The following is a 22,818-nucleotide window of genomic DNA, read 5'->3' as shown; positions in this document are numbered from 1 at the left end:
GTGGTGGTGAAAAAGAAGTTTTGGCTTAGGTGTATTTGATATATTGCACAGAAAGGTTTAGGAAATGGATGAATCAGTGAGTCCTAACCAGGGATAATCATGTAGTAGCCACAGGGTACATGGAGCGATTAGCTCAACTAATATGAAAAATGTTAAGTAGAATTTAAATATGATTATGATCTGAGTGGCTTGATTAGAAACAGTAAAGCTATAGAAATGCACAATGTATACATTTGAGGGTAATAATTACAACTGATAATGGTCAAAAAATGAAAATAAGGTTACATTAGCTAGCTAAAGTTATCGCTAGTAGTAGAAGTACTGGAACTAATGTCATTCACTAACAATAAAGCCAGAAACATGATGGATAATAGCTTAATTAGCTCGCTAGAATTATGATTATGAATGATTGTTGGAAATTGTTATCTTAGGCAATGTTTCTGGCTACTAGCTTATGGCTAGTGACTAAAATTGCTAGCTGATTGTATAAATAGTAGAGATAGCTAGCAAATTGCTACAGTTGCCTGTAATTTGCGTGGAAGACACCAGCTTCTCTACAAACACTCGCAATCCAAAGCTGTTTGCAACCAATTTCACCTCTCACTAACCAGTCAGGGAACATACGTTTTTCCTTAAAGACCAGTGGTTGCCAGGGCATCACAGACTGGTTGTTTATGAGACCTTAGTTGATAAATGGGATGCTGAATGTAATCACAAAAAGCAGCAAGGTGAGAGTAGTCAAGATCAGCATTAAAATGAAAGGTTTTGAACGTGTGTGTGTGTGTGTGTGTGTGTGTGTGTGTGTGTGTGTGTGTGTGTGTGTGTGTTGTGTTCCTGATGAAGGCTATCTGAGGCCTAAACGATCCAAGAGATTAAAAGAAGATTAATATTAGGAATATGAATTAAAGCTGAGGTGCAAATAACAAAAGAAAATATGACAATCAGTTTTTACTACTAATCAGTTAATGGTTAATAGTAAAAATTGATGCTAATTTTGAATGACAGAGGTTATTATGATACATACATGCATAGGGTGACATACTGTACAGCCCAAAATCAAAGGCTTACCTCCTTGGTATAATAAAAATACATAATTCATATTGCATATCAGCTTTGTGCAGGATCCAGTTACAGTTTTCATTCTTGGCTGTGACAGCCAATAAAGCACTCTGATGAGTTTTAGGCCATGTTAGCATGCAGCCAGTCCATAAGTCTTTTGCAGCGGGTCCCGTGACACATATTAAAACATTTCTGCGGATTTTCATCAGAAGAGTGTGTTATTTTTCAGGATTTGGGAATTCCCATTCCTTTGAGGGTCACCACAGGAATGTGTGTCTGTCTCTTATCCCACATAACCCATATTTGTGTTTGGGCAGGAGGAATACCTGAGCGTGCGCGCGTGTGTGTGTGTAAATATAGACACACCACACATGCCTCATGGTACACCTTAAGCAAGCTGCCTTTGCTTGCCTAAAATCCCCTTGAGGTTTGCCTTCAGCCCTCCAATCATAAGCATCACAAACTGTTTTGAACACACGCGCATACACGTTTGCAGCGAATTCCCTCTGCATTCACGTGCGTTTGCCCTCACGGTTCAAAAAGGCCATCCTACAGACGTCTGCTTATGTTTTTACACTCAGCAGTGCAAATATTGTGGTTAGTGAAACCATTTTGAGTCGGCCAGAGTGTGAAGATGTCGCGACGGCTGGGAATGGGTTTATGATTGTGCATAACTTGAACCATCTTGCACGCTTGACCCCAAAACCAGCATCTATGAAATGATTGGATGGAGCACAATTATTCCACTGTTGCTGTTCTTAAGAAGGTAATCAAAGGCCTTCGTCTCTGTCAGGTCAGATGATTGTTAGCGAGTGTTTATAATATTTTAGGTGAACATCTGTAGATACACTCACTCCTCACTTCATTAGTTACAGTGTGTTACCACCAGGTTTGACCCCCTTTACCTTCAAAACAGTCTTAATTCTTTGTGGCATTGATTCAAAACACTGCTGGAAACGCCCTGAGAGATTTTGGTCTATACTGACATGACAGCACCACATATTTACGACAGATTTGTGTCTGCACATCCATGATATGAATCTCCCATGTCACCACATCCCAAAGGTCTTTTGAGTGCAGTGTTAAGTTCAAGCTTGGCGACACGGAGCATTATCCTGCTGGAAGTAGCCATAAGAAGCTAGTACTCTGTGGTTATAAAGGGACAGACATGGTTAGCAATGATACTCAAGTAGGATGCAGCATTTTAAAGATGCACAGTTGGTATTAAGGGGCCCAAATTGTGTCTGAACCTTTGACACAAGGCAGGATGGATCCATGTTTTAATTCTTGCACCGATTTTTTTTAACCCTACAATCCAAATTTCAAAGCAGGAATCAAGACTCATCAGAGCAGGCAACAGTTTCCTGTTCTTAGCTGACAGGAGAGGCACCTGATGTGTTCTTCTGCTGCCGTAGCCCATCTGCTACAGAGTACCGCAGCGGTTCCATGTGCTCAGAGATGGCCTTGTCCCTACCTTGGTTGTAGCGATCGTTCCTTCCTATCAGCTCGAAGCAGTCTGACCATTCTCCACTGACCACTGCCATCAACAAGCCATTTTTGCCCACAGAACTGCTGCTCACTGAATACTTTCTCTTTTTCAGACCATCCTCTGCAAACCCAGTTGAGAAAGTTGTGTGGGAAAATCTCAGATCATCATTTTCTGAAATACCCAGACCAGTCCACACTCAAAGTAACTTAACTCACCTTTCTCCCCCATTTTGATGCTCACTTTGAATTTCAGCGGGCCATCTTGACCAAGTCAAGGTCAAGTGTATGTCAGGAGAAAAGAAAACGTTCTGGTTGGGGTCTTGCAGCACAGCGCATGAAGGAAGAATTTCTCATTTAAGGACAGTATCTCCATTCCCTTGGTGCGCATGTTTATTAAAACTATCAAACTAGTGCGATTTTTGAGATGCAAATGCAGCGAGGATAGAAGCGGTGAAATTATATGACTGGCTGCTGCTGAGATGAGTGTTTTGGATCCCTATGGATGGCTGCGTGATGAGATGTTTTCTGAGAGACCGGCTTCCTCCTTGACATTTTGATTTCCGAGACAGTTAATGCAATTTGGTATTTTATTATTAATGCCAAGGTGGTGCCTGCATTTTTGGCAACAATATCCAAATGATTTCATGCTTAACTTGCATTACACTCTCATTTTTTCGCTGCATTATGTCATTGCATCGCTGTGATGTTAAATATCAGTGCCCAGTTTTTCAGTGTTGGTTTTCAGGCTTGTTAAAGCTCTGCAGCTTTTCAGCACAGGAAAGATAATGACATCCAGTTACTTCATGTGTGGCGCCACAAGGATTAAGCTTCATTTAAAGATTAGTTTAAAGACTTATTCACCTAAATTACCTTCCTTAAAATTGGTAGATATAGACAAAATAGTAGTTTACATTTTGAGTACCCAGTATAATACCCAGAGGGCTTTATTGATCTTATTTTGTCTTCCAGGTTTATTCATTACTTTGAGTAACGGCCAAATGACCCATAGGACAAATTTCAGAAAGTTACCTTGAATGGGAAACAGAGGTGTTTTGCTTCAAGACTGATTATCTCGATAAAATCACATGTGCAGTGTAACCGGCTGTCATAAAACCCCGAAAATGAGAACAAGTAAGCAAGCGAGAGAGAGCGAGAGTGAACATAAACAGGTACGACTTCGATCGAACGCTGGAACTGCGAGATGGAGAAAAATGACCTCTGCTGTCATGCTGCCGGCTGGAAAACAGGTTCAGTCGAGCCTTGAAATTGGCTTGGCTCAGTTTGTTTGTGTTTGTGTGCGAGTGTGTGCGAGTGTGCGCTCTCAGATCTGCCGTAGAGTGAGGGAGTAAAGGTGATGGAGAGAAAGGAGCAGGAATGAGAGAGAAAGGGAGAGACTGCATTCTTTCATTTGCTGTTCTAGCCAGCCTGTCTCCTCTCTTCCACTCCTCCCACTCTACCTGCAAGGAATGCAGTTTGTATGCTTCTTGAATCTTAACAGTCAGCTTGGGAAAAGGTTTTTCTTTAAAAACACACACACATATGAAGCTGTACTGAGGGACACATGGGGTTTGTATTACATATCTGAGTTTTTGATCAGCAAACTGACTGAATTTAAGCATATCTTCTGCAACACTGACAAGATTGTGACCTTTTTATATCATAGAAAGGTGTGGGAACCTGTCTGGTGTGGGAATTTGTTCTGTGCCCGAGTATATTTGACCCCCAAAGTCCAGTTTGTTTGACTAGTGTGGTGTCTGTGTATGATGCTCTGACTCAGCTAATTGGGCTGAGCTCAGGCCCGCTTGATGAAGTGGACTTTGGGCATATACTGTCACATCATAATGAAGTGTGTGTTAGAAAAACCGATGGAGGAGTTGAGATGCTTCTTTACGTTAAGGATGAAGGAAAGACAGTAAAGAGGAAATTACTGGGAGTTAAAGAGCGTACTGGCAGCACGGGCATGGAGAGGGGGAGGCATTTGTGCTCAGGCATGGCCTGAGACAACTGCCCCTAGTGTGAGTAAACTGCAGCACAAGCAGCAGCCTTCACCAACTGGTCTTGCTCCCAGAGGTTAGTGTAGTTCAAGGTCAAAGTTCAATCAGCTCTCATCGTAGGCAGCTGTGCATTGTCCTGCATAGTGCAGTGCATGCACCACAAAACAAAACATGCACAGTAAGGGAGGACGCCGGTGCGAGAGCTGTACTCATTTTCCTGACTGCATTTGTTCTCTGACCTCTGACTTTGTCACGAGGACTTTATGGAGACGCCACGTCACAAACACATAATTGTTTAGGTCAGTATAATGGGATGAGTTTGTCCACCAGACGAGGAAGTGTAAAACGATGCCACTGAGCACATAAATAACATACAGATCTCTCTGTTAGATTTAGTTTCAGTGTTAAATAGTCGGTTTAAACCATTATCTGTCAGGTTCTCCTTGCACACATGCAAGGACACACACACACACACCTTCCTGTGCACCATTGTCCATCCCTCCTTCTCCTCCTATTTTTCTGTCTCTGTTTCTCTCTCACAGCTGTTGTGTTGAGGTTACAGTACACCTTGTGGAGAGGCCTTCTCTTTCATCTCTCCCAGCGGTTTTATGGCGCTGTGTGAATGTGCTAGGCTTTTTAATTAGGCTCTGCACCCAGACAGGCCCCAAGGCTGAGGCAGCGCCACTCTGTCTGAAGCTCACTCACTCCCTCTCTCCATTCCTTTTCCCTCTCTCTCTGGTATGTCATCCGCTGTAATCCGTCGCGCTCTCCGTTTTCTCTGCTTCTTCTTCTTCTTTTTTTTCACACCATGTCACTCATACACACTCGCACTGATATCCTCTTTTTTTCCTCCTCTCTTTCAGCACAACAAGCCTCTGTACTCGTTTGAAGACAACGCCGATTATGTGTATGATGTCATGTGGTCGCCTGTGCACCCTGCCATGTTTGCTGCCGTGGATGGCATGGGCCGCCTGGACCTGTGGAACCTCAACAATGACACTGAGGTGTGTGCATACTCTGTATGTGTGTGCGTGTGTGTGTGAATGTAGCTAATACAGGCCGTGATGGGTGTGGTTTGTGTGTCATCTCTTTGTGTGTTGATGTGCGTGTGTTTGGTGTCCTCAGGGCCTGTTGCTGGACCTCAGCCCGAACCACACAACCAAACATCCAAGACTTTTCCCTCCCATCAACCCCTCCACCACCAGTCCTTCCACATCCCTCCCAACACACACACAATTCCAGATTCCCCCGTGGGCGTTTCCCACAGACCTTGCTTTAAATCAGACTTTGACATCTCCTTATCCCAGCTCCCACCCAGCCATCCCGCTAACATTTCTACAACCTCTCTCCAATGTTCAGGGAACCTCAGGACCCCACAAACCCCGTCCCATCATCCTCCCACACAGTGTCCCTTCGAAGGGGAACACAGATGTGCCGGAGACCACGAGCAAAGCCCCAGCCCTCAGTCCACAGTTCCATGAAAATAATAATAATAAAAAAAAGAAACTTCAGACCAGGGGTTGAGTTTCGCAAGGCTGTGGGGCAAGCAGTTATTTTAAGATGAGTGCATTTAAGGCCACTGGAGGACACATCATAGTATTAAACAGTTTGCATGCAGTGTTATACAGTGAGCAAAATAAAAACACAACTTATTTTTCTTTTAAAGGTCGCATACGCTTACAAAAAGTGGAATCAGGGTTTTTTTTGTTTTGTTTTAACACACATGTACAAAGAGAAACAGTGTAAAAGTAGGGACGCATTGACTGAAATTCTGGGCCAATATTGCCATTGATGTTTACAGAGCTTATGGTTGGCATATATTCTGGTACAGGTAAATTGCAGATTGAAGTCACCTGAGGTCTGTTTTCTTACCCCTCCCAATTAAGTGCATAATCCTCACTCCGATATCTGATATAGGACAAACATGTATTAGTCAGCCAACAAACATCAGAAACATTAAATTTGGACTGTATGCGTTTAATGGCTGGCGTTTTTCCACCATGTTTCGGATTCACCTTGGAGTCTTTCCCTATCTGTGGAATTCAGTCAGTCCATTGTTTACCTCAGCTGTCAGTGCCGGGTGAGAAGCCTCCATCTTTATTTACTCGGGAAGATGCTGTAAAACTTTTTTGAAAGGAATCCGATATGGGTCAGTGAAGCTCACTTCTGAATGATGACAATGATTCTGAGATGAGCTGTTGATGATATGCCAAATTGTTGGTAGCGCTGCTGTTTTTGCTGCTGTTAGCTTGATTCTAATGCTTGAGGGAAAGTAATCAAACTGTTTATTAGAGGAAAAGTGTGATTTTTAGGACACTTGAGCCTAACATTAGCTGCGATAATGTTAGCTTATAACCAGCTATTGTTGTTGTCAGCTGTCCGGAGACGGGAGGGTCGCATGTGTAATCTGCTGACAATAAGTAACTGGGATAATGTCAGGAATAAATCAGCCTATTTATGCACATTTAGCGTGTAAGAGCCCCGAGTACAGTTCAGGAGATGAGGCTTGAGATGTTGGTAGCGTTGTCTCTTTCCTTTCCCTCCTTCTCTGATAATAAACCATACGTATGATCCTTCAAATCTTTACTCTGAAGATGCAGGCACAAATTCAAATGTCCTTCCACGGACATGAATGGCCACGACTACTTCTTCTCCACAGCTTCCACATATGGAGTCAATGTATGTGGCCAGTCTCTAGCCACATATTTATAACACTGTTAGTCAAAAGGGAGACGTCCTTCCCAGCTACTGTATTCAAATATGATGGGGGAACATGGCGGTTTCCACAAACCGCAAACCCACTCCTATGTATTTTTAATGGATTAATTATAAGTTTCTGAGCATTAGTTTGTTGGAAGATGTAATTACAAACTATTCTATGTATATTTCAGAGTACAGTGTCCCTTTTTCCTTATTATGTAACATCGCAAATTTACCCACTGTACCTTTAATCTAAGCTATCTGTCATGGCTGCAGCCTCATATTTAATGGACAGATGAGCATCAAACTGTCGAGCTAAGAAGCAGAATCCACATATCTTAAAATCATACTTTGTTACAACTCTGGGAGCAGAGTGGGCACCAAACCTTTGATCACTCGGGTAAAAGTAGAGATAAAAGGATCCTCCTTTCTCCTTCTCTTTTGGTTTCCATGGAGACAACACCTGCAGATACTCTCCATCCTCTCTCATAATGTTCTTTCGCTCTCAGCGTCTCATTTTCTTCAGTCTACATACATAAATAAAATTGGATTTGGTGTCACATCTCTTCATCTGCTAAGCCCGTCACTCTCAGCCACTGGATCCATCGGTAGCTGAGAGTCCTCCCTCTCTCTGCAGCGCAGATGACAAGTTTCCCAGGGTTCCCTCAACAGCAGCCTTTTCACAGACAGAGGAAGAGTTCATTATCGGCGGCCTAACTCGACTAACAATGTGCTTTATGAGAAACATTTGCTCAGACACACACACACAGGCGGATGTATCGAACACATGCGCACACACTGCCTCGCGCGCAGTCTAATAGCAACAGGCTTCCATTGTTACCGTCATATTAAAAACACACAGTCATAACGACATTAACAGAGCTTGCGCGGTGCGCCTGGTTCTCATTTCCAGTGCGCACACGTACGCGCACACATGCACAACCAATTTAGATCGCTCAGTTCGGATCCACCCGTGCAGCATGCGGTTAGCGCTGCTTTTAAATACGCAGAAGCTCGGTGTGTGAGGCGACATGATGCCAAGGCCTCTGTCTCCACCGGTGACATATGTCAGACTCGCCTGCCGCATGTCAGGAGCAGTTCATGTAGACTGCGCACGTGGCTTCAGGGGGTTCTGAAGGTGCAGCGTGAGCACTGCTGTTCACCCACAACAGCAAAGTGAGTTATTACACTGTAAATATCCTGTTGTGTCTACAAGTTGTAATTTGACAGCTTTGTTTTTCTTACCGTCTCATATAGCTGGATAAAGTGGCCCTTTATACATAGTAAATTTGCTAAATTAGACCATAATGGTATAATGCTTCCATTTACCAATAAACTATAAAGGGAATAGTTTAAACAGCGATTATGGTCGTAAAAAATGAGGACCGAGAGGCATGATTTATGCCTAAATGTTTACTTCACTGTATTTTCCTTTAAAATCAAAGGAATATGAGAGGAATTTAAGACTAAATTACAAAGTCACTCATTGACTTTTTTTTCTTTTTTGAGGAATAAAATTCCCAAACACAAACAGCAGCTGTAACAGAAGCTGTTTGTTAAGTGCTCTGTTTAACACTCACGTTTCCATATTGCTGTTTATTTGTTTCCTGTTGGTTCGACCTGTTCCTTACCACAAAAGCACGATCCGATATCCCCGTGCTGGTGTCGATCCTGGATCATCAAAACGAATGTTGGTCCAAAGTTCAACATTGCAACTGACCAATCACATTGTGATGTCAGAGTTCACCAGCACACCAAACCCTCACCCTAACCGCAATCATATCCTAACCTGACCTTAACCACCTCCTTTTAAAAAAAATGTTTCCTGAGTGAACATCGGGAGGTTTTGGTCACTTGCAGTGTTGAACCTGGAGCAACATTAATTTTGATGATCAGGAACATAACCAAAACCAACTCGGGTATAACAGACACACCTACGCGTTACACACCACATTTTACACTCAGTTATCCGTGAACTGTTTGATTTGTTGTTTAACGGTGTGGATTTGTTTGAACTCGTTGCCTGCCAGGTACCCACTGCCAGCGTGACCATTGAGGGAGCTTCAGCACTCAACAGAGTCCGCTGGTCATCAGGAGGGAAGGAGGTGGCTGTGGGCGACTCAGAGGGCCGAGTTTGGATCTACGATACAGGAGAGGTACTCGAATTAACTGTATAGCTGACATGTGCTAAAACGTTACATAATTAATACATTAATAGAATATCTGTGGCAACCTAAAAAACGTGCAGGATAATGATTACAGAGTAACAATCGTGGCATTTCCAGAAATATTACACTCGGTTGTTTCTCATATGATATTAATATTTTGGCAGTGTGCTCTGGGCTTTTACAAAAAGTCTGCTGAGTTCATTTTTTTAATTCACTTTGAGTGCTGTGGTGCATGGAGCCAGGAGTTCTCGTGGGTTTAGTTTTCAAACAGTCAAGATTTAATTACCGCCTAGGTGCCAAAAGCTTGAGTGAACTGCAATGACCAAAATTTATTTGCACACAGAGCGATTTTTTAGTGCCTGAAATTTAACTTACTGATCTTTTTAAATGGATAATAGTTAAAGCTCATCACAAACACCTCCTTTTCACTTTAATTCTAAACAAAAACCCATCATGTGGTGAAAAAACTTAAGTTAATCATCATTTTACAAACATATACTTGGTTTTGCTGTGATTCATGTGTGTTTGATCCACTGACATTATTGTGTAATAGTGGAAATAAGTTTTTTTTCAGTAAAACCTGCACATACAAATAATTCATGTATTTAGGTCTCGTTCTTCAGTGTATAAAGCCCCCACTGGGTTCATCTGAGTGAAAAGAAACATTCACACTCTCAGGATTTCTCTGCTAACTTCAAACCATTTTTTGGAACTAAAAACTGAATTTAACATCAGATCAGTGTTTATAACACAAGACGGCATTAAATGTGCCATTAAAACTATATACACTGGAAATACTGAGCTAATGACGTTGACATCAAAAGTCATTTTTTTGCCTGTTTTATGGAAAACTAAGTACTTTCCAAATTCCTGTGCACTGTCTGCAAACCTCAGAGTGGAAGATGAGACGATGATTCAGTAAAACATTGATCAGCTGATCAGCTGAACTTAAGAGGTGCTCTGTAGCGCTGCCATGAGTCGCATTTAGGTAAGTGAGCACGAAGTCTTTAGTCCTTGTACTTTTTATGGGACTCTACTGTAAACAGACAAAGATATGATGTAGCCTGGACTTGACCTCAGTGAACACTTGAATCATGTGTAGCCACTCATTTCAGCACGGTGTTACCAATGGTCATCACATCACAGTAGCCCCGCCCATCTTTTGTTCTGTGCGTTTCTACAAATTGAGTCACTGAAGTGGAATTCATGGTTCCACATTTGTGTCAGATTAGTGAATGATTAGCAACCAATTAACACATTTCCTTGAACTGGATGAGAACAATATCAGAGTACAGAGAGAAGAAGGAGGAACACAGTGGACAGTTTTCATTGTTTTACACACTCAATGTGTAAAACACGCCTATTCTGATTACGGTCGTTCCCACCGACTGGAATTTCTTGGTTTTTCAAATTTTTTGTATGCAAATAAACAGATCTGCATTTTTTGACAGGGACATTTTCACAAAAGTGTGTTCAGTGTGTTATTTGTCACACAACAAATTTGCATTTGCAGCTAAGCTTAGCTAAGCTAAACGACCAGCACCACCACAAGAGTAGTCAACAGTACTGGTTACTCTGCGTATTCTGGACACTGCCCCTTGTGAATGTACACAGCAACAACATTGGATCCCTGTAGGACCAGTGCACAAACACGCCTTTAACCACCCCTCGTTTAGTTTATGTTTTTAAGGAGGCAGAGGCCAGTGTTAGTAAATCTACCCATAATTTTAAAAACAAACAGTTTAGATGGTTAAAATCCTGCTTGGCGATGTGTGGTCCTGCAAGCTCCACCCACAAAGAAGGCAGCGACCCGTAAGCAACCATAAGCAGGGGGGTGGGGGGTTAAATAATTTCCCTAGACCTTTATTTAGATCTTCCTCTCTGCATTGTTAAACCCCCTCAAAAAGGTCCCTGCAGTGGAAATGTTTGATATTTTTGTGCCCCATCTCTTTCATGTGAAACGGCCTCCACGTGACACTGCTGTCGCCACAAAGCGGCCAGCCCGTGCCCGTATGTTCTCTCATGTTTAGAGAGCTCTGGTTAGGATCCCATGTGAGTGCAGCCTAGCCGCTCGGCTAATTTTAGCATCTTTTTTTTTTTTTGTTGTGTGGTGAACTGGAGAGGGGCTGAGCTGGTGGACTCCATGCTGAGTTCATGGTAACCATGAGAGTCATCAATAAGAGCGAGCGGGGCTGAAAGGTTTTATGACTCCAACAAGCTAAGAGTGTGTGTGTGTGTGTGTGTGTGTGTGTGTGTGTGTGTGTGTGTGTGTGTGTGTGTGTGTGTGTGTGTATTGTGGGTATTAAAGTCACTACAAACTCCCCCATACAGCTATAACTGGGAACAGCATGTGAAAAAAAGAGATGCCAGCAGTTTCATCCAGAGAGCTGTGGTCCTGGGACTTAGAGCAGCCCTTTAGAGTTTTCCAGTGCAGTAAAATACCAAATACTGTTATTTCTGTTTTATTTTACTGAGTACAAATTAGAAAAAACTGTGTCATCAGAGATTAGGGGAGTTTTTATTAGGACCTTACTGGTATTGCTCTGTTTTTCCAGATCATGTTCCTCAGCATGAAGCATTTTGAAGCTGCTGCTGTTTAAAAACCTGACATCAGCCAGCGTGTTTCTGTGCCTCTTGTCTTTGCCGTTGTTGCTAACGCTGAAGTCACTCAGGCACCAAGCAGACGACGATCTGCCAGAGCCCCCCGCTGTGGCCAGCCCAGCCCCTTGGGGGGTGGTTCAGAATGGCTGCCTCCCTCTTCCTGGTTCCCGATTAATTACAGCCTGGGCAGGCAAAGCGGTTGCAGACATCTTGGGTGGCGACTTCAGTCCCACTCACTCTGACTCCTGCTGTGCACAACTCTAGCAAGACACTTTATGAGGAATAACACGCAGTTTGACATCTCATACTGGCCTCATGTTCTCTTATCAAACATCAAAATGAACCTGTGACGCTCACAGTTCTGTTCTGAATGCTTATACAAACACAGGCTTCAGACTGCTCTGAATACTCTGTTTGCAATTAGTATTTTTACCTTTTTGGTCCGTATGATGCTGATGTGGTGATGTCACGGCTTTGGCTGTGAGTACAAAAGCGTTGCTCACAAGAGGCTGTCGATCAGAAAACGAGAGGACGTAAAATGATTTGTTTCAGGCAGGATGAACTGAGGCTTCTACAAGGGCCAGTCTAAGATATGTAAGGATTATCTTGAACTGTGAATAAGATGAAGATACTCAAGTGGTGTCAAAGACAACAAACAGGGAGCTGGAAACAGCATCATAGGCCGTGCTTCCAGTGCAACAGATGACAGTATCTGTTTGACCAATTTGATGTCTCAGCAGCAATTAAATGAACTGTCAATGAAATTATGGAACTCATTCATGGCCCCAAATATTGAATCCATGTGATTTCATTGATGACTTTGCCTTTAGAGCTCGGCTACACTAGAGTAAAAATAGGACGTGAACTTCTTTGCTACTAGGAAGAATTAGTGATTGCATTGATTTTCTGGGAACTACTTTGGATCATAAAGCAGTTGCACAGGTTGGTGTTAGGGACCCTATCTGCAAATAACCACACAGGTCATCTCAGACTGACTGACAGGTTTGTAATAATAATAATATCTTATTTTAGATTGCACCACGTTGAGATCAGCCTGCATTGATAAGTGCAACTCCTCTCTGTGCAGTAGGGGACTCGACTCAACTGGTTGCCAGCTGGTTGTATTGTGGTTCTATTCCTCTATAAAAGCAAGGGTGCTGAGCTCTTGTGTCACGTTGCAGTTAAATTAAGCCCTGCAGCAACTACGTCAATGTTTGTGGAGGAATTGGTTTCAGATCTATGTGGTTGTGGGTGGAGGCTGAATGTGAGAAGTTAATGTGAACTGCTGTGTATGTGCAGAGCAATAGCTTTGTAATTTTTTTGCAGACGGCACCTGACAGCAAGTGGTCGCCGAGCTGGTTAAAGGTCGATCTGTGGTCATCTCTGGCTCCATCACAGCCGATGAGCAGATGTCACCAGTCCAGTGTTAAAACAACTAAAGAGAATATGAAAGCTTCTCAGATACCGAAACACCGAACATCTGTTTACCATACTTACAGACACGCGGTTAAACTCCGGAAAATGATCACGGAGAACAACTGCTTTATCTCATGTTGCTTGTTCATGCTAAAAGTAATCTGCCAGGAATTTATGCGCTTTTATGACATCGTTTTTCCTTGTGGAAAAATCTGGAACTGGGAGAAGCGTGGATTCTCTGTGGGAGTCCTCTATGTTGGCACGGCTGCTGTTCCAGCATCAGTAGCTGATGTCAGCACAGACAGATTTATTGCTCATTTCCTTCCGTTATTAAATCATGCTGTGGTGCCTGTATAGTGATGTACGTGATGTCCCTCACACCGTGTACCTGTGTGGTTTTTACAGCTTTCGGTGGCCCACACGGACGACTGGGCACGTTTTGCCCGTACGCTGATGGAGATTCGTGCTAACCGTGCTGACGGCGAGGAGGAGGGGCCTATGGAGCTGGCTTCATAGAAAAGAAAGACTCCAAAACCAAAGTGGGCGGATCCAGAGACCTGGTGTGCTTCTGCTGGTGTCACTGTAGCATGTGCTTCTCACTCACTTTCGGTTTTGTTTCTCCACGTTTATGTTGCTCTCTAGTTTTTTTTTTTTTATTGTACTTTTGCATTTCTAAAATCAAATTGTACCGATTTGTTGTTATTTATTCGTCCAACGACTTCAGGTGATGCGTCGCTTGCAATTCGTGAGCCTCCGGTATATAAAGAGCAGCAGTCTGTTAGCCTTATGGAGGTGTGTGTACTGTAACAATGCTTCGCACTACTGTAAAAAAAATAATGGAGCAGGTTTCATAGACTAGTCATGTTTCGTTTACATGTTCACTTTATGTTGTGCTTCTTTTTGTCTGTATTAAGCCTGCATGCAACGCATTCCCAAAATATTCCAGATGCAGAAATGTGGGGTTAACATGGAGCGAGGTTATCACACATGGAGCTGCTTTATGTCAGTGTTCGAGTCGGTGCGTCAGAAGCTGAATCGAGTGGTCCTCTGTACTCAGTGAGAGCTTCAACTGTATATTATTTAATGAACTGTGACGATTAATAAGAGGTATATTGTAATTCAGAGTGATTGCTGTTCAGCCTGCTCATGTTGACTATTAAAGCAGAGCCCGGGAGCCGCTGTGTTGCTTTCATTTCCACCTCCAACCAGGAAGTAGTACTGCAAATAAAACCTCCACCATACATCGGTTTACTAATACAAGTGTCTCTTTACTCCGACCACACATGTTGCTGCCATACGTTCAGTAAGGCACAATTATTACACACCACATGTAGCTCCTACAGTCTCTGCACCGTACAAGTTTAAATACAGAGCCATGACACACGCACTCCTTCATATATTTCCACATCTGCATACATTTAGACCTGAACCTAAACATCTTGACAGCGGTGAACATTATGTACGGTCACAACGTTAACGCCGCGCCTTTTACATTCAAAACTCCTTTCTTTGGTCGTATTCTTCTGGATTCATTCGACCATAAATCGACACACAGTTGAAAAGAGCAACTCAATCGAAACAGACGCACACATATGAAAATATGGATTTCTAATATATACAGAAGTGTCACATTTACTGTACGATATTTTTTGTGTGTAGCCGGTTTTATGATCATGTGATTAATGTGCTTTTGGTTATAAAGCAACACAAAAGGAAGACACTGGAAAAAGCTGCAACAGTAAGTAGCCACCGATATTTAAAGAAAGTGTTCAAGTGTATTTGTGCAAGCCCTTCTGCTGCTGTGTGCATATTGTGGACGAGTTTGGAGTGTAAACTTAACTAATATAACACAACACTGTGAAACAAACACTGCGTGAGCCCTGTAGCAATTACACACCTCGCTAATCGGTGAGATCGCATATAGACGCCGTTATACAATAATTAGAACAAAATAACTTCAAATACTGTGAAAACTAAATGGACCTGATAGTTTCTCGGTGCTTTATGTATGAAAAACACTTCAGCTCCCCCCCTCAAACGCACACACACCCCCACACCCGTGGAGGTTCAGGGGGTGCTCGCGTTGGAAGGGGCCGCTGCCGTCGGCACCGTGTAGCGTGGGAGATGGAGTCCAAACTTGCTCTCGATGCCAGCAAATGTGGCCACGGCCAACCTGAAGCCTCCGATGTGGTCGGGGTTGGGCGCCGGCAGGCTGATCCGAGACTTGGGGGTGGGCTCAGAGCCAGCCGGCTTTCTGTGGTGTGTGGCGAGAGAGAGAGAGATGGAGGAGAAAGTGAGGGACATGATGAGAGAGAGAGGAGCAAAAAAAGAGGTAGAGACGAGGGGAAGGGAGGGAACTGTTCAACAACATAAACACTGCAAACTGTTAACGCACAGGGGTTTTATTATCATCATTATTAAATCTTAAATTAATATTATCATTCGAAACGCTGTTCGCCACAGAAATAAACAATCTTAATAGAAAATCAAAAGCGGAACGGCTCAACGCTTCTCCCTGAGAGCAGAACTAAATCAAATCCCTCAAAGATTTCACGCCGCGCTCTGTGAATCGCTGCCAACACAGACAGCAAGAAAAGGATCTGCTCGGGTCCAAACCGCAGCGAGTTTTCACTGGATCTGCAGCTGATTTTGTGTCGCTGTGAGCGAGCGGGGAGAGAGGGCGCTACATGGAAAACGAATGAGCCGTCCGACCGATGCGTGCATGTGCATCGCGGTGTCTGCTGTCCATTAAAAGGAGGCAACCCAAGTTCCCCAACGGGGTTTTGAGTGAAGGAGTGAATTATTCTTGACAGTGACCTTCATGAGGGGAGGATGAGGCTCTTTGAGTCCCAGGAGTGGGGAAACGACACGCTGAGGTCAAATGGGTGCTCACAAAACTTGTGTATTTGAGGAAACTGTCAACTGTCAGAGGGTCTGTGTGACATCACTGTGGGCTTGCTGTTCAGGAAGAAAAAGCCTTGTTATTGTTTCTGTGCGGTTGAAACAGTTGAATATACTTACTGTCCTCCAAAGTCGATATAAAACCAGCGCTGCAGGAGTTCATAGGTCACCAGTGTCACCCCGAACTGAGGCGAAGAACGAAACACTCGAGCTGCAGCGGAGAAATGTGTTTATTTAAATTAATAAAGACGCAATTTACACAAACGCAGAACCACATTGGTCAGTTGGTCTGGCCAAAATAATCTCTGAGACGCAAGGAGAGTGAAAGTGTCTGTTTATGGTTAATATCTTATGATCAAATCAATGTAAATCTATTACAAAATGGTGTTTGACTCCATGAGCGTACCTCCAGCTCCTTTCCAGAAAGCGCGGGGCCCCTCTTCTCTGAGAATCTTCCAGAAGCAGTCCATCAGGCCGCTGTAGGTGGTCTGGCCAGCACGCGCCGCCACCTGTAACCGTGTCTTGATCACGTCTGCCGGGGTCACCAGAGAGGCGGCCGGCATGCCTGCAGAAAGGACTCGAGAGCTTTCTAAAAGGTCGAAACGTGTTTGATTCTAAACAGAGTGCACAAAATCCAAAATCAGGCCCAAACAAATGAGATGATGTGCAGAAAGCAGCCATCAGCGATTGATTGAAATCTTGCATATCTTTGAAACCCGTCTCATCGAGTGGATTTTTAGCCGTCTTTGTTCCCCTTTCTGAAACACGTCATCTTGGATCTTTACCATCTTACCATGCAGTATGTCTGCGGCATACATACACTATACACAAGTAGGGGCCAGCTCCTATCACTTCACCATCAACCAATCCAGGCCATTATTTAATCTCTACCTTTTTTCTTCCTTTCCTCTCTCTCCCACTTTTCCTACAGCCGTTTGAAAGAGGCCAGACAATGGACGGTAATGAGAGCAATGCACACTGTGCCCCGTGTGCCGCTCAAAGTGACTGGCTGACTGAAGGGAGTGACTGCAAGGCCCCCACTCCAGCCACTTCACTCATGAATGGGCCCAATCATTGATGGCTCGGTCATTACCATCAACTGCCCTCTTGACGATTTACTCTGACTTCTTGGTTTTTGTAACGGCAAAACGAGCTATTCAGCAAGCCTGATCAACTCGGCATTAGGTAGCCGACTGGCACCCAGTGGAGACTGACCACCTGCACTGAACTGAGGAGAGGAGCGGAGAGGAGAGCAGGGGAGGGGAGGGGAGTAGGCAAGACGTCTGAATATATATGTATCTACACACATATATAACTGACTATCCTAAGACCTTTAATTCAGACAAAGATAAACTTTTCCAAAATCATTTGACAGAATAAAAAGAGTCTTGATGATCTATACAGGTGCTGAAACAGAACTTTACCCTAAATTTTAAAAAAGGAAAATCATGACAGTATTTTTATCTCTACAAAATGTAATCAAATCAAATCCCCCACACAGTATGGCATTGACATGGAAAGTGCATAGAAACAGCAGGGGTGTAGCTACAGGGGGCCCCAGCCCTCCCTGAAATTTTATTACCTGCCACTAGGGATGTTCAAGAAACCATACTGCCATGTTTTATGGAAAGAAAACAAAAACAATCAAACAAAAAATCATTGCAAATCAACTATATAATGTTTAATAATATAAAGTCTGCAAAGTTTAACTGTTTAAGTTTTGAAAACAAATGACTCCCCTCTCACAGTGGTTTTATATTCACATTCACTAAATCCTGCTCCCAAACCAAATATGCCACCAGCTGTGATCTGGTTCTTGGGCCCTTGTGTGCCATCTCACTTAAAAAAGAAATCTGCAAGCATTAGTGACAGACAGAGCTCATGGGCTGCAAAACAACAACAAACGCAAAGAAGTATTTTTTTGTAGCTGCACACATGAGCAACAGGATAAAGGACCAGGAGCTTCCAAGAGACAAAATCTGACGCAAGAAACAGGACGCGAAGCAGGAAAACAAGAAAACTGCAGTGGACTTCTCTAACCTCAAGAACTGTGGCTGTATGCCACTTATGTAAAACGGGAATGTTTCCAAGCTTTAAAAGCTTTATTTGCAAGTGCTTTAGCAATCTACAGTAGCTTGCTAACATATCTAACAACTGAGGGAGCTAAAAGAATCTCCCGACATTAAAACATGAATAATTTTCACCAACTAAAAGCAACTTTAGGCCTTGGTCACATATTGTGTGCCTGACTGTTTTCTCTGTCTTGCAGCCTTTGTTTTCAGACGATCACACCTCGCACTTTCTCTTCACTTCCTTCCACTGGAAGAATCAGCATAGTTTTCAAATATTTGAAATGATCTTCACCTTATTTACTTAGTCTCAATAGCTCAGTCAGACTACAGTAAAAATAAACCTTGTTAAGAAAAAAAATGTGTTTCCCCGGCAATTGTGCAGATTTTTCCTGTTGGAGACCGATTACAAGTAGTTGCAGCAACCAGCTGACTGCAAGGCAAGACAGGTGGGAGGCAACCTGTCTCCAAACCATCGCAGCCTGACTCGGACAGACTGCAGTCCCTCTCAGGTAGATGGGCAAATGTTTGCAAATAACTGCTTTCTAATTGCCAGATTGCCAACAACAGGTTGCAATCAATCTGAGTCAGTCTGGGTTGATAAGTGCAACTCATCTGCACCGTGTCTCTTTGCAGTAGGGACTCAATCCAACTGGTTGCCAACAAATTTGTAAATTTCTGTTTTAAGTCTCTGGGGTTCTGGCTGGACTCTGAATGTAATTAGTCGATGTGCCTTTATATGTAAACAGACAGCAACAGATTTGCTAATTTTGCTACATTTGTCACAGTTAATTGCCGTATTATCACAGAGAGACAGCCTGCAAACTTGACTCCAATCAAGTGAAAACTGAGAGCAGGCTGACTCTGTCTTATCAATGTTGATGCACCAAAGTGGCTTTTGAGACGGCGCTGACTGTGAGCAGTTGCCGACCTGGTCCCTGTCTTTAAAAGACCCATATCCAAAGCAAGGTTTAAGTAAAACATTCAATTTTCTGCTGGGAAACAATGAATATTCCCGCCATATTTCACAGTGACAAAACAAGCAGGACTGCAAGCGAGTGGATATTTCTTACACCCCCACAGCTTGGCCAAAAATTCCCTCCCTCCGATATTTATCCCATTCGGAGCTAATGCGAGCTGGAGATGGCCCACGCTACATTCTTCACAGACCAGAGTAATGCCTAGCTAAATAATGCTGTACAAACTGAGCGTGTAATTCAATTTCCTGTGCTGACTGTAAAACACTAATTGCCAGAATGCTGCAACCGCTGATAAATATATGTGAAAGAGGGATGATAAATGCGTCAAAGTAATGAAAAAAATAAAGAAGTCATGAGGCTCGTTTCAGTCTGTGAGCCGTGGCTGCCAGTCTTGCGGTGAGAAAGTAAAAGTTGGAAGCGAGGCAGGATTTATGATTTTTTTCCATGTTGCCTTGCGTCTGCGTCAAAAAGAGAGTGCTGCTGACACATCTCTGAGGATTCAAAATAAATATTCAGCCGTTCATGCCAATGCTGTAAAGCTTTTGAACTTGGCAGGGCTGTTATTAAGGATAAATCAAATATTTAAGCCTTTCTTTGGTTAAATCATCTTTTTATGCAATGGATAAAGCTCTTAAATCATAACTGATTGTTTTGCTGTTCCAGTTCTCCGACAGGCAGGATGGGACTGTTCACCCTGCTTCTTTAACAGAGCAGTATGCCCCACCATCTTTGTGCATGTGTTTGTGCGTGTACAGTATATGACGACTGGAAAGCCTTTATGCCGGCCCGGTTGGCTGGCAACCGAGGCGCTTCCCTACAGCACAGCTCCAGAAACCCCAGTCCCCAATCACTGAGCTCTAATTAGCAGCTACCGCCATGGAGCCTGCGGTCAAAGGCTGCCTGGCTTCCAAACTCCGAGCTCTGCTACTGTTACTGCGGGCTCGCGGACGTCTGAGGCAAGAGCAGAGCGAAACCTGCTCTCGCACTTTGTTCGAAACGGCCAAAGATTTTATTTCATAAATGTCAGGGCTGTGCACGTCGCATCGAGGGCTGAAGCTTTTAGCCTTTCAGGCTCGCTTGGAATGGTCAGTCACTTTACAAGCCAAAGCACTGGTTTTCAAGCCAGGGGCAAACACTAAAAGGCCAAGCTATTAAAATGCAACATGGGACTGTGTAGACTAAACAAATGACCTGCAGAGAACTTGCATAAAACATACCATCTGAGATCCCAACGGTAATGGGTAATGGCAGGTAATAAAAATGTATGCTGTACTGTAACAGGGCCGGTTATAATGGTGGTGTAACAAGGGGCGATCCAGCAGTGCTGTTTTACTACTTTAAAGAAACTGCAATACATATTTATACAATATAAATATATATACTCACCAGCCAATTTATTAGGTACACTTACATAGCCATTTTCTAGATTCCCACACACACAGCACTTTAGCTGCACACCCTCACACTCTGATGCACACAATGATGGCTGCCATCTTGCCCGTGGATACCTTGATACGCACAGTAATCTGCCTGAGTGTACTTTCACCTCCTGGAGGACCCAGGGGTCAAACCACTGACCTTATGTTAAGTAGATGACTCTACGGCTTAGAGTCAACAAGGTGCTGGAAATAGTTTCACCACATCCCAAAGGTGCTCTGGTGGCTCGAGATCTGGTGACTCTAGAGCTCATTTGAGTACAGTGAACTCAGTGCAATGTTCAATAAACCAGTTTGAGATGATTTGAGCTTTGTGACATGGTGTGTTATCCTGCTGGAAGCAGCCTGAGAATATGTATGTACACTGGTTTTAAAGTGATAGGATCGCTCAGGTAGGCTGTGGTGTTTAAACAACGCTGAACTGCCACTAAGGCGACTAAGATGTACCAAAAATATTCCCCACACTATTAAACCAACACCAGCAGCACGGACTGTTAGAAAGCTGCATAGATCCATGCTTTCATGCTGCTTATGCCAAATTCTGACTCTACAGTCTGAAAGTCATAACAGAAATCAAAGCTCATCAAACCAGGCAACCTTTTTTGAATCATATAGCTTACACGTGTGTATGTGTGTAATATGTAATCACATTGTATATTGTCCTATTGATAGGAGTGGCACACAGTGTGGTTATTTATCTGCATACTTTGAGTTGTTGTCACATTCCTATCAGCTGAAAACTATCTGTCCCTCCTCCTTTGACCTCTGACATAAAGAAAGATATTTTCACCCAGAAAACTGACGCTCACTGGATATTTACTGTTTTCAGACCATTCTCTGTAAAACAGAGGGCTGTGTGAGAACTGCAGATCAGCAGTTTCTGAAACACTCATGCTCGATCTGAACTTCAGCAGGTCATCTTGACCATTTTTACATGTGTGCATGCATAAAATGTGTGCCAGTAAGTGCTTACTCTGCAATATATATACATATAGCTGCAGATCTATTTGGAGGTACACCACATGTGCAGGGGTCAGACAGACACGCTTCATGTGACAGTGGTAGACAGTGATTATAATATATTAAAATACACATACAGCAAAAGCACATATAAAATCAATGCTTTCTATTTTAATTCAAGCACTCTAGCCTCTGATCTCATATACAAACTACTTTTTACCTCTAAATTTTACACTAGTTTGTCCTTCCTTTTATACTGAAGTGTAAAGGCTCCAGGGGATGGACGTACTTTACCTGCCAGAGCTCCAGCAAACAGCATCCTGGCTGGCCCTATTCTTCCATCCTCCTCAGTGAGGTAAGCCTTGGTGTGGGCGTAGCAAGGGAAGTAGATAGCCGAGAAGGGGATGTCCCGCAGAAAACAAGCCTTGGAACCCTAAAAAGACAGTTAGTGGGATACTTTGGGTCAAAACACTGGGTTAAAAGTTGAGCTCCCAGAAGGAGAAAACAAAGACAAGAATAAACACAAAGGGGAGCAAAGAAAGACTGATGAAGCTCAGGGGATTTAAACCTTGATTTCTGGCTGAGTTCTCTGAAAATAAATTGCAATTTCTAGCCACAAAATTAAACAATCTGTTCCTGAATCACATATCCAAGCATCAACTGATGTTACCACCGTTTAAGCTACTTCCAAAAGACCCCTGCAACTCATGAGGCATAATGAAATGTGGACCGAAAACATGGCAGAAAAATCATGTCTCTCCATATGCAAACGATCAGTGCTCTCAGCAGCAGGTGAGGGGGCGGCTCCAAACGCAAAGCTATGAAAAAAAAGAAAGAAAAAAAAACAAAGCAGAGGAAGGCAGACTGGCTGGCGAAGATGGCTCCTTGTCTGCGACTGTAAACAGCACTATATCATCAAGCCTATAGAGTTTCCTGCTGTACTTTAAACCTGCTGGCCCACTGCCAGCTTTTTGACACAGCAGCTACAGTCAACAGAAGGCGTTTAAAGACCTCGCCGGAGTCTCCCTGTTTTGGACAGGCTTCAT

At 43.3% G+C, this 22,818-nt stretch overlaps 2 protein-coding genes across 11 annotated transcripts in view; one reads left to right on the top strand and one right to left on the bottom strand.

The window, feature by feature from the left end:
• The window catches only part of LOC116319472 (cytoplasmic dynein 1 intermediate chain 1), a 62,399-nt gene extending 47,799 nt beyond the window's left edge, over positions 1 to 14,600 (top strand). For 3 of the 10 annotated variants that reach the window (XM_039605801.1, XM_039605800.1, XM_039605798.1), the window contains 2 exons: positions 5,405 to 5,545; positions 5,667 to 6,631. In XM_039605801.1, coding sequence (XP_039461735.1) covers positions 5,405 to 5,545; positions 5,667 to 6,065 — 540 coding nt within the window. In that variant the 3' untranslated portion in view covers positions 6,066 to 6,631. Of the gene's footprint in view, positions 1 to 5,404; positions 5,546 to 5,666; positions 6,633 to 9,271; positions 9,398 to 13,831 lie in introns of those variants that run through there. The other 7 variants (XM_039605805.1, XM_039605797.1, XM_039605803.1 and 4 more) reach the window with 4 other exon arrangements.
• Positions 14,601 to 14,657: 57 nt separating this feature from the next.
• The window catches only part of LOC116319468 (calcium-binding mitochondrial carrier protein Aralar2), a 51,663-nt gene continuing 43,502 nt past the window's right edge, over positions 14,658 to 22,818 (bottom strand). Inside the window, exons 15-18 of the mRNA XM_031738810.2 lie at positions 22,067 to 22,205; positions 16,734 to 16,892; positions 16,448 to 16,538; positions 14,658 to 15,680 (exon numbers count right to left, since the gene is read on the bottom strand). Of these exons, the coding sequence (XP_031594670.1) occupies positions 15,494 to 15,680; positions 16,448 to 16,538; positions 16,734 to 16,892; positions 22,067 to 22,205 (576 nt within the window). The 3' untranslated portion in view covers positions 14,658 to 15,493. The remainder of the gene's footprint in view (positions 15,681 to 16,447; positions 16,539 to 16,733; positions 16,893 to 22,066; positions 22,206 to 22,818) is intronic.

This window comes from Oreochromis aureus, linkage group 22, assembly GCF_013358895.1.
Source record: "Oreochromis aureus strain Israel breed Guangdong linkage group 22, ZZ_aureus, whole genome shotgun sequence".
Taxonomy (NCBI): domain Eukaryota; kingdom Metazoa; phylum Chordata; class Actinopteri; order Cichliformes; family Cichlidae; genus Oreochromis; species Oreochromis aureus.
This window is presented reverse-complemented; position numbering and strand designations above follow the sequence as displayed.